This window comes from Ictalurus punctatus, chromosome 14, assembly GCF_001660625.3.
Source record: "Ictalurus punctatus breed USDA103 chromosome 14, Coco_2.0, whole genome shotgun sequence".
NCBI classification, from domain to species: domain Eukaryota; kingdom Metazoa; phylum Chordata; class Actinopteri; order Siluriformes; family Ictaluridae; genus Ictalurus; species Ictalurus punctatus.
Window position 1 is genome coordinate 27767839 of NC_030429.2, and position 17247 is coordinate 27785085.

General features: G+C 37.6%; 1 protein-coding gene across 2 annotated transcripts; it reads right to left on the reverse strand.

The window, feature by feature from the left end:
* Positions 1–6241: 6241 nt before the first annotated feature.
* Positions 6242–17083, reverse strand: LOC108274834 (CD276 antigen). Of its 2 annotated transcripts, XM_047160069.2 has the most exons (7): positions 16955–17083; positions 14862–14899; positions 12898–13942; positions 10204–10554; positions 9245–9505; positions 7694–7744; positions 6242–7307 (listed from the first exon to the last, which is right to left on the reverse strand). In XM_047160069.2, exons 3-7 carry the CDS (start codon positions 12947–12949, stop codon positions 7234–7236), a joined length of 789 nt encoding a protein of 262 aa, XP_047016025.1. In that variant the 5' UTR covers positions 12950–13942; positions 14862–14899; positions 16955–17083; the 3' UTR covers positions 6242–7233. The 2 variants fall into 2 exon arrangements, with proteins under 2 accessions (XP_047016025.1, XP_017340747.1); XM_017485258.3 differs by lacking the exon at positions 12898–13942 and having other exon boundaries at positions 16955–17082.
* Positions 17084–17247: the final 164 nt, after the last annotated feature.

Consider the following 17247-nt stretch of genomic DNA (forward strand, 5'->3'; position numbering starts at 1 on the left):
GTGAACATCTAAAGTCCAAATGTTATTAGTTAAACTGACTGCAGTCACATCTACAAGACTCTCGCAGGTGGTCATGAACATTACTGTAAAGCTCCGGTGTGGCAGTGAAATGTAGTGTTGAGAGAGAACAACATACTGCGGCTCCATCAGCTCCAGAAGGTGCAGAAAACCTCCATTCTCTACAACTGAGACTGGCTGGTCATAAAGAGCAATGCACTCAACTAACTTTTCTGTAAATTCTCTTGCACTGTTGTTGTTTTGAGGAAACATCCTCCAAATGGTGCACTTATATAGCACTTTTATCCAAAGCGTTTGTCTCCAGTGTTTGTTCTTTGTTGAAGTATTTTTCTTGAGTGACCTGCATGAACTCGGTGTATTCCTTCAAATGCTGTATCATATCGGTTGTGTTTAAAGCGCCTCTGTTGCTGGACATTTCATACAGTGCATGTGGCTGTTGTGCTGTTTTTGTTTTCTACTTTTAAATAATTTCACACTCCAGATGTTTAACTGTAAATATGATGTAAAATAACATGAATAAAGGACTGATCAAGTATATTAAATAGCCAATCCCAGTCCATCAGAATGTACCTGGATCAACATCGATACCAACTCTTGACAAAGTCCTTGGGAGCGGATCAAAACATCCCTAATAGATATAAAATTTATAACAGAGTTATAGGGGCAGCTGTGGTTCAAGTGGTAGAGCGGGTCGTCCACTAATCATGGGGTTGGTGTTCAAGTGGCTGTTCAGGTGAGATTAGTACCTTTCCAGGTATTTTAAACTTTGTGTACTGATATGTGTCATACTCAGGATCATCTGAGACTAATCCACTTACCGTCGACTGAGAGTTCAACTTCATGAACCAAAACGGGTTTCTCTGTCTGTTTCACGACGAGGGAGCTTCTGTAGACAGCAGCATCAGTAACTCTGACGTTCTGCAACACCAGGGAACAGTTTCCTTTAAGCAGCTCGTCCTCAGGAACGTCCACACGACCCTCATATCCTTCACCTGGAAACGACTCGTTACCTGTTCGCTCAAACACAACCTCAGAATCGATAGACCACCCAACATGAGGTGTGTGGACGGGCAGATTTCTCCAATCGCATGGCAGGACAACTGTGGAACCCACTTGTACTGAAATGTTCCAAAAGACTGCAGAGATGGGGGGAAACCTTTTAGGAAATGATCTAATGTTAGGAACATGATGTTTAAAAGAAATTAAATTCTGCCCACACAGCTGCTGAACCATAAGATATAAAGGAAGCAAATATAACTCTAGGAATTTTTCAGATTCTTGACTTTCATGCAGAAAGTCATAGATGTAGTGGTATAATGTAGTAGTGTAGTAATGTGGGTTGACTAATTTGAATTTTAGATGTTAGTTCATGAATATACAACAAAACAGTTTTGCATTAAAGAAAGTCTTTTGCTATTTAATCTGCTGTGTTTAAATAAAAATGACAACATTTAGCAGAATCATTACTAGGGATGCATTAATACCGTGAATGGTGATACCAACATCTCATACCATGTGATATGATGTGGAGTAAACCTGGTGTATCATTGTTACACTAATGAACAGTTGAGATGAAATGACAGCGTACGTATTTGGACGTATCTCACAATTAATGATCAAAGCAAAGCAGACCATAAACTGTGCTTTGTGAAAACATTAAGACGAGGAACTACAGCATCTTGATAAAACATCTTCAAGGTTCTAACAGTCTTTGCGCCCTTGGATGTCCTGTGAGCTTCATCTCCTGCTCATGTGTTTTTAAATTGTTGTGTCCTGCAGGATCTCAGTCCTGATGCACACCTCTAATCTCAAACAGATGACCTCTGAACCTTCCTGGCAAGTTTTCTAAAAAAATAAAATACTTGTATATTTTGTACACCATCTGTTAATTCTAAATAATGTATTCATGCATCCCTACAATAGATGGTGCTATTGTTCCTTTTTCCAGCTGCTATCTGATATGCTACGACTTCTATAAATGTATTTTACACTGCATAATTTACTTACCTTCGACCGAGAGTTTGACCCTGTTCATTAAAACCTCGGCTTTTATGCGAGCAATGGGTGTGGGTACCAGCAAACTGGGTTTTGTAGACACCGCCATCAATGATTCTGACATTCTTCAACACTAAGGAACAGATTCCTTTACGTAGCTCGTCCTCAGAAACATCCACACGTCCTTCATATCCTGAACCAACTATCATACCATAGCTGTTTCGCTTAAGCACAAATTTATTACTGTTGTACCAATAAACATCTGTTGATGAGGAGAACACAGTTCTCAGTCTACATGGCAGGATGGCTGTGGAACCCACTCGAGCTGATACAGCTTCACTGATGGAGTCTGTTGGGGGGAAACATTACAATCTACATGTTTTGTAGCATTAAAGTTTTTTTATTTATTTATCATATTTTAGTCAATGGTAGGACACTTATGTCTCATTGAACCAGGACACTCATCTACACAAGCAGCAACCCATAAGATGTAAATATAAAGGATGGTCATGATGCCTGTAAGACTTGTGGAGTGTTTGCAGATTTTCTGAAACAAACAAAAAAAGGCAGGTTAAAAAAAAGTGACTTTACAGCTGACTGATTTCACATATAGCTGTAGATATTTTACACATTTACTACACATATGAGTCAGAATTACATTAAAGAGCATGTTCACCTAAACCCAGTGATTTCAGTGCTCTTTTAAGATTATTACTCATCATACTTTACAATATCCCCTTAAACTCTGTTCTGAATTCTATAACAGACTGTGTGATAGTGTGTTCTCCATGTCAGATTATACAATGAAGATCCTCTAACGATAGACCTGTGATTAAAGAAAATGACTAGATTCTCCTTCAGTTATCTATAGAGAAAAGCAAATCTGCTCATGCCAGAAACGAGCTTGTGGAAACACATAAAGTGTTTGGAGTAATAGTGGCAATTTTATGCACTGAGAAATCAACAAATCGCTCTTATTTACAATCCTACGTTTCTATACATTAACCATCTTTAGTCTTAAAACATTACCACTGTAGCTGTGCCATGAATTTGCTGCCCTACTATTGGTTGATTTTACATGAATGTCATAGCAGCCCGTACACTCTGACATTTTAATCAGAAATTTCACACACAGAGGGAACTTTGTTGTGGGCTGACTTTGGTCTCTGTGGTACTAAAGGGATGTGGAGCACGCAAGTGAGATCTCTCAGTGTAAAGCTGGTTTAACAACTGTTTTTCTCCCTTATGCTTTATTTTACCTCAGAGATACTTTAAGTAAAAATAAACTAAAATGAATTCTGTCTTATTTCATTATTTAATCTTTTTTTTTTTTTCATTTCTTCAACTAAACATAAATGAGGTGAAAACAAACAGTAAACTTGTTTAAAACTGTAGTGTAGGGTTTTGCTAAATGTATATTTGTAATTATTTATTGAGTATTTTGGTACTCAATAAAAGTATTCTGTAGTATGGAAAAGTACTCTGGAAAGTCCTTTTCCAGGACCTTCACACTAACTGTGGTGGAATGAACTTCCAACTTCAATCCGGACCACAGAATCCATCACTATCTTCAAAAAACAGCTAAAGACCCACCTCTTCCGTGAACACCTAACTAACCCCTAAAATGCCAACCCCACTTTATCCTAAAAATAAATATATAAATAAAATTACCCTAACTCTTACACCTCTACTCTTCGCACTCTGCTTTTCTAGAACTCAATTATAAATCTTATACAGTAGCACTACTTGTATTGTTCTCCACTTGATATATCACTTTGCTTGTAGCTCCTCATTTGTAAGTCACTTATCTTGTGGCTCAATTAAGGGCAGACAATGAGAGGTCGCAATGCAAGCAGGGCCGTGCTGCTCCGCTTAGTCCTTCATCTGACCCTCCTAGCGAACCTACTTTGCCACTTCACTAGGGAGTGTGAGGGAGAATATGTGAAATGAGGAAATACAAGCAAAGTGATATATCAAGTGGAGAACAATGCAAGTAGTGCAACTCTACAAGATCTATTAATCGAGTGCAAGAAAACCCAAACACCAAACCACCTACTGACTTAGAGCAAGGGTTATATAATCAATTTTGAGACTGTAATAGTTAACTAGCCTGTGCAACAAAATGGATCTATGGTCATAGATTGTTGTAAGAGTTGAAAAATTATAGACATTATAATGAAAAATATGAAAATTGGCATAGTCCAACTTTAAAAGTTAACGTAAAGTTAATGTAAGGACTTGAAATGGACCGGCGCACGTGAGTACTGGAAATGGCAGAAACTATTCAGTGTTAGAGTTGAATAGTTTTACAGCTATCCCTTTAGCCATTAATCTGTCTAAAACACAAACCATTCTTTACTGATAAGAAGAACACACAACTAAGCAAACTGAAAGGCGAAATGAGAACATACTGTAAAACTCATTTTAACCCAAGTTCAAATGCGACACGACGGTCGTTACTAAACATGATGTCATGGACCATTACAGTCAAGACAGTAATCTTTAAAAAACATTGGCTACAGGAGTCAGTTAGTTGCTTTATTTTTTCAACAGCACTGTTAATGTTGCATTATCATAAATCTACTTTAGATACTTTAGTAATAGTCAACGTTAACTAATATATATATATATATATATATATATATATATATATATGTGTGTGTGTGTGTGTGTGTGTGTGTGATGTTGATGTCACATCATGTAGACAACGTGCACAATTTATGACTCTCTTTTCAGATATAAATTAAATCACCTTTGTCAAGAAGATATTAGAAAAAAGGAAGATTGGCGTCAGATATGCCGTCACACTGTCAGCGGGAAACTCCAAAATATGTCTCGCGATCGTGTTGAATTCATTCAATATTCTGTCTATTATTCAATAAGAATAGTTATATCCTTAACAACAAAACCGAGTAGATTTTATTCATTAATAAATTAATTTTATTTAATAAAGTTTACATATTGAATTTCATGAAATCTGAAAAACCCACATTGTTTTTTTTTTTTTTTTACAGTGAGTTCTGAGATTTAATAAGGATTTGACTGACACTGTATGAGCTGTAGTAGCACCTTAGTGATTCTGTTTCTGTAATAAAATTTTACTACTACTACTACTACTACTACTACGTGCACGGTGGCTTAGTGGTTAGCACGTTCGCCTCAGACCTCCAGGGTCCGTGGCCCTGTGTGTGCGGAGTTCGCATGTTCTCCCCGTGCTGCGGGGGTTTCCTCCGGGTACTCCGGTTTCCTCCCCCCAGTCTAAAGACATGCATGGTAGGCTGATTGGCGTGTCTAAAGTGTCCGTTGTGTATGAATGGGTGTGTGAATGTGTATGTGATTGTGCCCTGCGATGGATTGGCACCCTGTCCAGGGTGTACCCTGCCTTGTGCCACGTGCTCCCTGGGATAGACTCCAGGTTCCCCGCGACCCTGAAGAAGGAGTAAGCGGTAGAAGATGGATGGATGTATGGATGGACTATTACTACTACTACTACTACTAATAATAATAATAATAATAATAATAATAAGTATTGAACATGATTCACAATTCCACTTCCTGTTTGCACAGTATATACAGTACATAAACTTCACATTGTGCGTGTTCGTAACGATGTATCAGTTCTTGAGTGTAAAATCTAATCCTTTGTTGATTTGTTTGCCTAACTTTAACCGTTTATCAATTCTTCTCCTGAGTTTGCCCTTTGACCTCACTGTGACCCTTTTGGCTCATTTTGGCATAGCTTTCTGGGTTGTGTATTTTTGTTATAATGGACCTGAAGCCACAGATGGTGCCTCAAACTTCTGAGTGCTGATTGTTACAGTACTTTATTATTTATAAGCGTATTTTACGGTACCTGAGGACACTGCAGAGATACAATGCACAATATAAATTGTTTTACATTCTTGTACTGTATACTGAGGACTAATAAAAGGAGTATGGTTCCGAGTTTGAGATTTCTTTTCCCCACTTATAGTGAACAGTTTGCTTTGAGTATTTTTATTCAGCACACTCTGCTGACTTTTAGCATTTCATTGAATAAAAAACCTGGGTTTCTGTAGAAATCTGATTTTTATAATTGCGTTTTTAGGAACAAACATTTAAATAATTTATTTGCATAAATAAGCAAACATTATTTACACACTGATACATTAATGGCTGATTCATGTTTGTATGAATAATGTATGAATATAAATATAAAGTGCTCAGTGCATTTTAAACAGGACATGAATTAAAAGTTGAACAGGATTTATTTAAATATTATACAGGGAATTATTGAAAGTAAACCCAAACTTTATCTGAAGAGTATTTACATGTAAATTATTAGTTCTTTTTTTTAACAGTACATTTATAAAGATGTCATTTCTATTTCCTTTTGCATTAAAAACTAACATGAGGGACTATTCTAGTACAACTTCACTTCCATGCTTTGAGTTTCCATCCTCGGAGTAAATTCGTCATTGAGATCAATTACTATATAATTAAAAAAAAATCTGTGTCTGTAGTGGGATTTAAACCCAAAGAGGGCGTGGCATTTAATAAAAAGTAAAAACCTAATCTCGAGTCACTTTTCTGTTGCCTCCTGTGGGATCTGAGTCCTAACACACCTCGAGTCTCAACCTGATGCTGTGTGAAACTTTCTCATAAGAAAGTCCTTTTATTTGTATCTCTATTTGCATCTGTTTACAAACTCATTATATGTACACTCTGAATTACGTATTCATATCCTGATATCCCTGTTTTCTTTCATTTCATCTCCATGAATAGAAATGCAACACTTCATACTCCACAAATGCGCTGATAATAATAATAAAATAAAGCAAAAAAGCCACACTACATAAAAACTTTGATGTCACCTCTTTAGGTGTAAAGCTTTTCTAAATCGTATGGTTATGTATGTTTTTTATGTAAATACCTTTCAAAGAAGTTTGTTAACAGAATTTCTGTAAGAAGTATTAATTCAATTATTCCAACACTAACACCGTAACACTAAAATAAATCACTTTACATAATGATTGCAAGACAGGTTTCACCCAACAGCACCTCTGGAACAAATAAGGGGTTAGGGCGCATAACTCTAGTGCACTTGCTCCGTCATGCCCTGAGACTGCACCGTTAACCCTGTCATTACTGAGCCGCTGCAGGACTCAGTGTGTGGGACGACCTGAACCTCATCACTCGACCCCATCACGGTCATCATCATCATCATCATGAGCTTCAGGGTCAGAGGAGATACAGGAGCATGATGAGGAGAAAACCGAGAGAGAGAGAGGGAGAGTTCACACCAACACTGCTTTCTGCACACAGAGAGAGGGAGAGAGAGAGAGAGAGAGAGAGAGAGAGAGAGAGGGAGAGAGAGCTGGTGTCAACACAAATATTGAAAAAATAAAACACTGAAAAATGATAATAATCTCCCAGTCTGATCTTACAGAACCTCATCACTTCAAAATATTCTATCATTTTTGTATCAGTTTTTAATGCTACAGTTTCACAAAGGTAAAACATTTGCCCTGTAGACCTGCTGTACATTTTCTACAGATATAGAAGAAACTCCTGTGCCATTATCTATTGAAAATGAAAATCGGTTATTACTACTGTTTAATAAACTGTGACTAATATTATTCCATGCTCAATCATAAACGTAAGAAAAGTAATTATTTATAATCCTTGTTCTCTTACATACCGAATGAAACACGTTTTTCCACCATATTTGTCCTTGTGGGTCGAGGAGGTTCTGAAACATATTAAAAAATACAGAGGAAGAAGAATTGATGATAAAAATTAGATGGCAGCTCAAGTATTAATTTATGGATCATATACAGATTATATAAGTGTATATATACAGTTGCGGTCGGAAGTTTACACACCCCTTGCAGAATCTGCAAAATCTTAATACTTTTAACAAAATAAGACGGATCATAAAAATCCCATGTTGTTGTTTATTTAGTACCGCCACGAATAAACGATTTCACATAACAGATGTTTACATATAGTCCACAAGACAATAGCTGAATTTATCTAAATTACCCTGTTCAAAAGTTTACACACGCTTGATTCTTAATCCCGTGTCTCGTTACCTGGATGATCCACGACTGTGTTTATGTTTTGTGAGAGTTGTTCATGAGTCCCTTGTTCGTCCTGAGCAGTTAAACTGCCCACTGTTCTTCAGAAAAATCCTCCAGGTCCTGCACATTCTTTACTTTTACTGCATATTCTACATATTGGGCCATTTTCCATCAGTCACTATATGATGTTCAGATCCATCTTTTCACACTGAGGATGACTGAGGGACTCGTGCACGACTATTATAAAAGGTCCAAACATTCACTGATGCTCAAGAAGACAACACGATTAATACATTAAGAGCCAGGGGGGTGTAAACTTTTGAACAGGATGATCAGGCTCAAATATGCAGAAGATGCTGGAAAAGTAAAGAATGTGCAGGACCTGGAGGATCTTTCTGAAGAACTTCTCCCAGAAGCCAAAATAAAGATTTTGCAGATTCTGCAAGTATGTAATATATATATATATATATATATATATATATATATATATATATATATATATATATATATATATATATATATAGTATATTTAGGTGCACTATATAATTTCATCATTCATGAAAATGAACACAATTATATTTCACAAATCTTCCATCATTCCAACACAGAGTTGGGTGGAGTTACTATCACCACCATGAAGTTGATTATTTTCCTATAACAGCACGTCCCCATGTGTTTTATTCCTCTTATACCACAGCAATTTGGCAAAAATCTAAATTTTGTATTTATTACATAAAAAGTCATACCTTTAGCCATTTATATTTACATACAGTACTGTATAATATTCTGTAACATCTGTGAAAATCACCAGCCTCTTTTCTTTCTCTCTCTTGAGGTTAATAAGGCAAAAAAAACAACAACAAATAAACAAACAAAAAATAAAACATACACATCCCTGTGAATGAGCTGTTACTATAGAAACGATCATGTATTAGAACAAGTGCATTAATATAAACCTGTTTGCAGCTGCACTACTGCCAGAGCTGCGGTTAATCTGCTGTTGTTAAGAAAATTAATGAACACCTTCAGACCAATCAGAGTCCAGAATTCAACAGTGCTGTGATAATTATTATTGAATAATAAACTAAGGTAATAAAGGGTTTTTGGTAGTGCACTTAAGACTTTAGGACTCTGTTGGATCTACTGTACTCACTAAAAAAGTCTTTTACCTTGAACAGAAACCTTGACCGTGCTCAGCGCGAGTCCTTCACCGTCAATCACTTTGTATATTCCTTCATCGCTGGCTCTCATGTTCCTGATAACAAGTTTCCTGTCTCTCTTCTCCACCCGAGAACTGTCTCCCTGTCGCTTCCACAGCTCTCTCCACTCATCACCGTTGGAGCTCTGGAACACCACAGTCTCGGCCTGGCTTGTATAGAGGTCAAGGGTCAGGTCTTTCCCCATTTCCACAACCCGAGTGCTCTTGTGGTCTGTACAGTGATATGGAACATGGGTTAATTCTCCATGGGTTTATTTGCCTCCAAATGTAATCCGAATGCAAAAGTCGATCCCACTGTTGATTCAGGAACTTAAAACAGAAACTGTTGCATAGTGTGTGAGAAATCCTCCCTGTGAACAACTGATTCAAGCCAAATTATTTTTGTTGCGATGACACGTACATTGTTTAACATCAACAGCATTACATTCCTACACATTCCTAGTTTTCATCGGTATGATTGGATAATGACTAAAACCCGACACTGGCAAAATGTTTTCCAACTGATTCAGTGAATAAAAAAGCTCTGTCTTGAAAGAATTTTAGGGAAAAAAATCTTGTGTAAGAAAATTGTGTGTACTCTTTTGACCTCATATTGTACGTTATGATGTAAAGCTTGTAATTATGCTTCTTTTATGAATTGATTACTTCTGACAATAATGATTGCACTAAGAACGTTTATACATCTGGCTACGAATTAATCTAGAAACAAAATAGGCAAACATTTCTGAAAATGTGTATTTAACCTGAATACCATGAATTACCTACGTTTCTATCTGTGCAAGATTCACTTATGAGGATACTGACATGGCCGTTCTACAAATTGACAAACAAGCAAAACACAAAACAAAAACAAGAGTAGATGTTTAGATGAGTCAAACTCCTCATCAGTGAAACCCACTGAGTCCTCACCGAGAACAGAGAGCTGCACACTCTGGATGAAAATCCTCTGCTTGCTGCCTGACTTCCCAACCACCAGATAACACTCATAGATTCCTGCATCGCTAAAGCGGATGTCACTCAAATGCAGGGAGCAGTTCCCTCTCGCCAGCACGGCCTCGGGAACATCAGTGCGGTTTTGGTAAGCCTCGGCCTGAAACTGTGCAGGGCCCATTCGCTCGAACACCATGTTTCTCAGAGTCTGCCACTGGATATACGGTGTTGCAGATGACACGTCGTTGTGTGAGCCCCATTCACACGGCAGCACAGCTTCCAGACCCACTCCGGACCGAGTGAACACGACTGACGAGAGTGGACTCGAGGCTGCAGATCACAAGAAACAGGCCAATAAGCCACAAAAGGTAGCTTTCAGGAAAAAAGAAAAAATATTTTTTTCATTATATATTCAAGAAAGCTTTTCATTTTAAAATGTGCTGCTTTTGAACACTTTCCTGAGAACAAACCAGTTACCCAAGGTCTCCAAATAAAGCAGATATTTTTGGGAGCATGTACGCAAGTACAGCAAGAACCGAAATTAAAGTGTGGCTACAGTAAACAAGCAAAAGTAACAAAAGTCAAAATACAACAATACAAGCAGCAACATGGCTGGTGTGACACAAACAATTCAGGTGAGAACAAACATGCAGAGAACAAACTATATTTGAGAAAGGTTTTAGAAACATGCAATGGTAACTAAAGAAAACAGGATTGAAAAACTGAGCTCCAGGTTAGGAAATGCTGACGCAGTTGATAGGCAAGGCTTCCAGGATCTTCTTTCTCTGGAGCTCCTAACACCACTTTGCTCTCCACCCTCTAGTAGACACTCATGTAAATATGATGGTAAACATCAGTTGGTCCAGCTGGTGTTTTCTGTGGAAATTTTCTTCAAGTTCTGGATTCAGGATGTGATGGGATGGCACACATAAATGCTTTAAATATTTAGAGCATTCGCTGTCCTGTCACCTACACTGATATGAAAACGAGAAAAGAGAAAAGCTGGAAGTGTAACATGATTTGTTTCGCGAAACAAAAGAGGACTTACCCAAAAGAGAGGCAGATCCAGTGGAAAGGCTAAACAGTTAATTCGGCACATTGCTTTGAAGGGTCCAGTATTCCATTTTGGCCTGAATGGGAACAGGGTGTGGGTTGGCATCGTGGTTTGGCCTCCTGTAATAATGGACCAATTTCGTAACCGAGCTGATATCGGATAAAGCTACAAAAGGAGCAGTTTTGGAAAACCGGTAAACCTCCAGTAAAGTTACCAAACATCCGTCCATGGCTTCCAACCCAGCATGTACTCTTATTGCTTCATAAGATCATGGGCACTGTAGAATGGTATTTTATGGACTACCAGTATGTATGCTAGTGCTGTAGTCTCTGACATTGTTTGCCTTCTGGTGTAACATGAAGTGATATTTAATGCCATTTCATGCCCTTACATGTGAGGATCTGCCCATAAGTGTGGAATTGTTGTGTTTTCCAAACTGTTTTGCACACTTCGGTTATCTTAAAGAATGTATGTACAAACAGGAGGCCGTATACCAATATCAAAGCAAAAACAACTCAAGTGTATCCAGACCCTTCAGTACTTTCAGTTCAAACACCTTTAGTCTTCTTTGGCACATCTCTATAAGCTTTATGTACCAGAGTTTGAACACATCTTCCTGGAAGAGTACATGTCCTGACTATCACTGGTCCACTCTCAGAGATTCAGAGATTTTCTTAAAACCATTTGTTATCCTGAAAGATGAACCTTTGCCCCAGTCCAAGTGGTGTGCTCTCTGTAATAAGTTTTCTACACAATACTGCCTGTATATGGATCCTTCACTTCTTTATAATGAGCCACACTTGCCGTGCTTCTCATTCTTGTGTTTGCAAAAAAGGCTTCTGCTTTGTCGTCTTCTTCTTCTTCTTCTCCTTCTTCTTCTTCTTCTTCTTCATATCATGATGCTGCCACTACCACCTTTCACTGTACTTAGACATGGTACTTAAGAGTTCAACCGAAAAAGTTATATTTTTTTCTCATCAGTCCAGAGACCTTTAAATATTGTTTAAAGGTCACCAACCTCACAAATGTGTGGGTGATGGAGTGCTTTTGAGATGGTCTCTGTAGATGATGTCTAAAGTTTTGCTATACTGGCCTTCCTCATCTGGTTCTCCTGGTTCTACACGTCTATCTTTTCCAATGCTGGAGTCTACCACATCCAGATCTTTCGCAGTTTTAGAAATGTTTTCTTTATCTTTGCCAAGATCTAAGCCTTGACAAAATTTGATTCCAGTTCCTGAATGTCTTGTCTTGTAGTCTGCTATGCACTGTGAATTAATTCAGAATGTTGTTCCTTCAAGTCCATGTCCATGTGCTTTTATGTCCAATAAATGTAAATTGGGAAGCTGTCACTGACTCTACACTGGGATTCAAGCTGTAGAAACATCTCTCACTCTAAAGTAGAAATATGCTCTTGATTTTTTTTAACAAATTTGCATGTCTAAAACTGCTAAAATGTGCTTTTGCTCTGTTATTGATTTTTTTCTGGCTCTCCTTCCAGTCCACCTGAATGTAAGCGCTGTGTCCGTTTGACTTGTTTTGTGCATTGTGTCTGCGTATGATGAAGAGCTACAGGTTCTTATAAATGCATGTAAAATAGCAAAGTGAAAAAGTCGGTCTACCTGTTTGAGCATCACAGGACGGTGGCCTTGACCTTGATTGAGTCTCTGACATTGCCTGTTTGGGAAATGCATCATCCTAGAAATTTACATGAGATTAGGTCTTATCGAGTTATACAAATCGATGATTCAGAACAGTTTGACAGTGCACTGTATTCGTGATAATTGTTGATGACCACAATCACTGTCTGTGCTGTGTCGGGATGCTTACGCCAATGACACCATCAAATATTCTTGCAGGGTGTTATAAACCCAGTCTTCTGTTCTCTAGGACACACTGTGCAAGAAGACACAAATATAATTCAGCAAAATCAAATGTTATGGGCCTTTCTCAATACCCTGCATCACGTCCGTACACCACAGGTGGTGATGAGGAATGAATTAACATGATTTGCTTCTGGAGATTCTTTAATTATACAGTCACGTGGTGACGGTTTATTCTGGGGTAAAAATGGAGACCTTGCTCTGAGCGAATGCCCTCATCAGATCCCGGTAGGGCTCTGAAGTGTTAGACAGGTCAATCCTAGGGCATGAGGTCTTTGGAGAATTGTGAGCTTAAGCACTACAGCGATATTTCTGCATGTATTTGTGCCACTCCAGGAGTCTTCCAAACATAAGAACTGAAGTTTGAAGATCCAGAGCCGTAGACAGCCCAGTATGCACCGATCCCCTAATGGGTTTTGCTTAACATGCGCCTGTTGGTGGACATGTTGAGAGGTTTGGTGGCCATCAAAACATGAAATGTGTGTTCTTGGTGGCCCACCTTGAAAAGGATGTTCTGTTGCACACCAAAGTGGATCCATGAGGGTTATGAGATGATCTTGTCTCTCTCTGATATGTTGAAAATGAGTGGATGACATTTTGAAACTTCATCGTCCTAGTGAACATACGCAGTCTTTTCACTGAAGCTCCAAGCATTGTGTCCATTAGTGGCTTTCTTCACTGAAGTTCAAAGCCCTGTGATAGTTTCTGTGTTCTTTCTCCTTGTGTGAAGTGGCACAGGGTCTTCACCGGGTAGATCTGGGGTTGACGACGTTTTCTACACAGGCTTCGAACATAACAGCAATGGTGATAAAAATAACAATCAGTAGGAGCACAGGAGAGTGCAAACCAAATAATACACTGTGTGATATACCAAGCCATTTTTTTTTGTCTGTAGAATTATTTAATACGTTGGTATCAAGAACACTTAAATGGGTGTTGGAAGTTCTTATTTCTTGAACATTTTCCACTAAATCTGTTGCAGTTGTTCCTGTAGCACTGTCAGGAAGGTGTCTTGGTTGTTGCAGCTTTATATTCCCGGTTCTGCTGTAAATGTGACTAAACAGAGGGAGTGCTGGAGTAAAACTGGTACGTAAAAACAGCAGTAACAGGAGGAGAATAAAATAGCCCCAAACACTGATTCTCCAGCATCTAGTCTACAGGCGCCATCTGGTGGATGATCACACCATGACAGTTCGCTTAAGATTGTATAATGACGTTTTTAGGGACTCTGTCATTTATCCAAGGTCAGTAACTTCGGTGTTATGTTCACTCAATTAATCAGTCAATAAATAGATGTTATTATTTTTTTTTATTTAATGTTTGTGTTAAGTTACAAAATGCAGTCAAAGTATATAAATATTTGACAACAGATACAATAATAAGAAGGAGAAGAACAATAATAAAAAGAGAACACACAGACATGCATTTATTACTGAATAAATGCTTCAAAAGACCATCATAATATTTCAGTTTACTGAGAGCCATAAAAAAAGACCATACTTTTATATTATTTCAAAAGCTTAGATATGTTTTTATGTACTAAGCTAGCAAATAATTATGATAAAACAAACAGATTGTGTGATAATGATGGAACTAAATACTAAAAGCGATGTTGTTGAGTTAAAACACTGATCAATGAGAACAGCTGTGGATAAACGTGATACATTTACATTTATAATATCACAAATTGTTTATAGACTCACCAACACACACGAGCTCCATGAAGCCATACACAAACATCCTGAGGGAAGAAAGAGGCATTTTAAAACACGAGTCATGAACTAAAGTTGCCTCTCGCTTTATATTATCGTTTCTATGCTAACAGCGAATTGGCAGGGTTTTACACAGCGGACGCTCGACTTTATAAACGGATTTTAAAAATCATTGCGTGGAAGGAGTCTCCAGTGTCAGCGCTGTGTAACGGTCAGGGGTAACACTGTAACTTTAAGCTTTCAACATCTTCAGGACAGAGGGGTTTACACTTCTTTACTGTTTCTATGGTAACACGACAAGCTGTGATTTATTTATTTACTTTTAATTGTTAAATTGCTGTGGTATAAGAGGAACAAAACACTTGGAGACGTCCTGTTCTAGAAAAATAATCAACTTCAGTGCGTTAACATTAACTCCACCCAACATGTGCTGGAATGACGTGTGAAATATAACTGTGTTCATTTTGATAAATGATTGAATTAAATAGTGCACATAAATACACTTATGGACTGTACACTCACACACTCACTGAGGGCCATTTTATTAGGAACACCTGTTTTCTGACATTGTCAGGACAGAGGAGTTTCCTGTTTTAATGACAGGAACTGCCTGATGGTTTAATTCATGACCTGGTCTACATTAGCAGAAACAAACAATCCATTCAACATCTCAAATTAAAATGGGCCTTCTGCTATAAATACTTTCTTTATATTAAAAAAAGCAAGAAAAATATTATTTTGCAAATCTCAACATTTGGTAATTTGTATATTATTATATTATATTATATTATATTATATTATATTATATTATATTATATTATACTATATTATATTATATTATATTAAAGCTACAATATATCCTTCACATGAATGACAAATCCCATGATTCCCATGTGGATTTAAGACACTTCCCCTTGGGACTCTTCACACGCACTGCATGAGGTTTGAAATCTCCACACGTCATCCCCCCCCCCCCCCCCCCCCCACACACACACACACACATGATTCATTAATTTCCCCACGTTCATTCGTCATGTGCTTTAGTGTTGAAAATCATTTTCACATCTTTTTTTTCATACGTTCCACACAATCACTTCTGAAATGTGTCAGGCTTTTCCTGTAAAAAAATAAATAAATATAAAAAAAATAAAAAAAATAATTCAAGAGCTCTGAGTTGTCCTCTCTCTTAATATAAAAAAATAACAATAGAAAAGCTAAATAATAATTTTAAAAAAAGGTAACAGTGAAAATAAAAAAATAAGCAAGGCCTATAAATAAAACAAAATATAATGTAAAAATAAAATGGCCTATAATTAAATTAAAATATAATATAATAATAGTGAATAGTGAACCCCCCCCCCCCCCCATCCCCCCCCCCCCCCCCCCCCCAGCCGCCACACACACTTTTATTAACTGGATATTATTTTTTTAGTGCTCGTGTATTCATGTATAACACACAGAGCTCTTACCTAGACAACAACATCTGCGTTTGGAGATGTTTTTCTCCCTTTTTACTGATCTATTCAGTGTACAGGATTATAATGATGAAAGATGATAATAGTTATTATGACGGTGGAGACAGCTCACGCCCTCCTGTCGGTTTAAATGTTAGGTTTCAGGTTCTCTGTAAATGACTTGTGAAGTGTGAAATGTTTTTGCAGAAACGAAACTGATGTAAACACCACTAGGGGGCGCCACACACGCACACACACATACATACATATACACACACACACTGCTACATGCACCAAAAATATATTGTGCGCAACAAAAGTTGCAAGCCACTAAACGTTACGTTTATCTTCAGTATGCACATGCAGATCATTAGAAGAATGCAGTCATGCAGTAATCAGCTGAGTTTTATAGTTTAGAATAATTACAGAAGATGAATTCGAGCTGAAGTGTTTATTATCGCTCTGTCTACAGTCCCTCGGTCTCTGTTAAAACACGCACGTAAACATCTGTACAGTAAACATCTTTACCGTAAACATCTATACAGTAAACCTCTGTAGAGTAAACATCTGTAAAGTTCAATACTGAAGAATAAACTCTGTGTCTAAAACTGAACAAGTAAAACCTCTCACCATGTTCTCTTAGTCCTGGTCTCCATGCTGTTCACCTGGTGTGTGTGTGTGTGTGTGCCGTGTGTCTGCTGTGTGAGAAGTGTGAGCCGCTTCTCATCTGAGCCGCCTAAATAGAAGAGCACTGATTCACTGAACCGAGCTCGGATTCGATTCATCTGATTCACTAGATTATTTATAGCGCTGGATTTCATTTTCAATTTAAAAAAAAGAAAAAAAGAAATTAAAAAAGGAAAATATAATGCGTTTATAAAGTCACTTTTCACGTTTCTTTAGTTACAGTAATACTCAATTTG

What these genes read in the sequence shown, in the direction of transcription:
- LOC108274834 (XM_017485258.3), bottom strand. Translation starts at nt 16,980, where the DNA reads ATGGAGACCAGGACTAAGAGAACATG. An exon ending in ACCAGGACTAAGAGAACATG is followed by an intron (nt 14,900 to 16,954) that starts GTGAGAGGTTTT and finishes TTCTTCCCTCAG; the next exon opens with GATGTTTGTGTATGGCTTCA. An exon ending in GGAAAAACGTGTTTCATTCG is followed by an intron (nt 7,308 to 7,693) that starts GTATGTAAGAGA and finishes CTCTGTGTGCAG; the next exon opens with AAAGCAGTGTTGGTGTGAAC.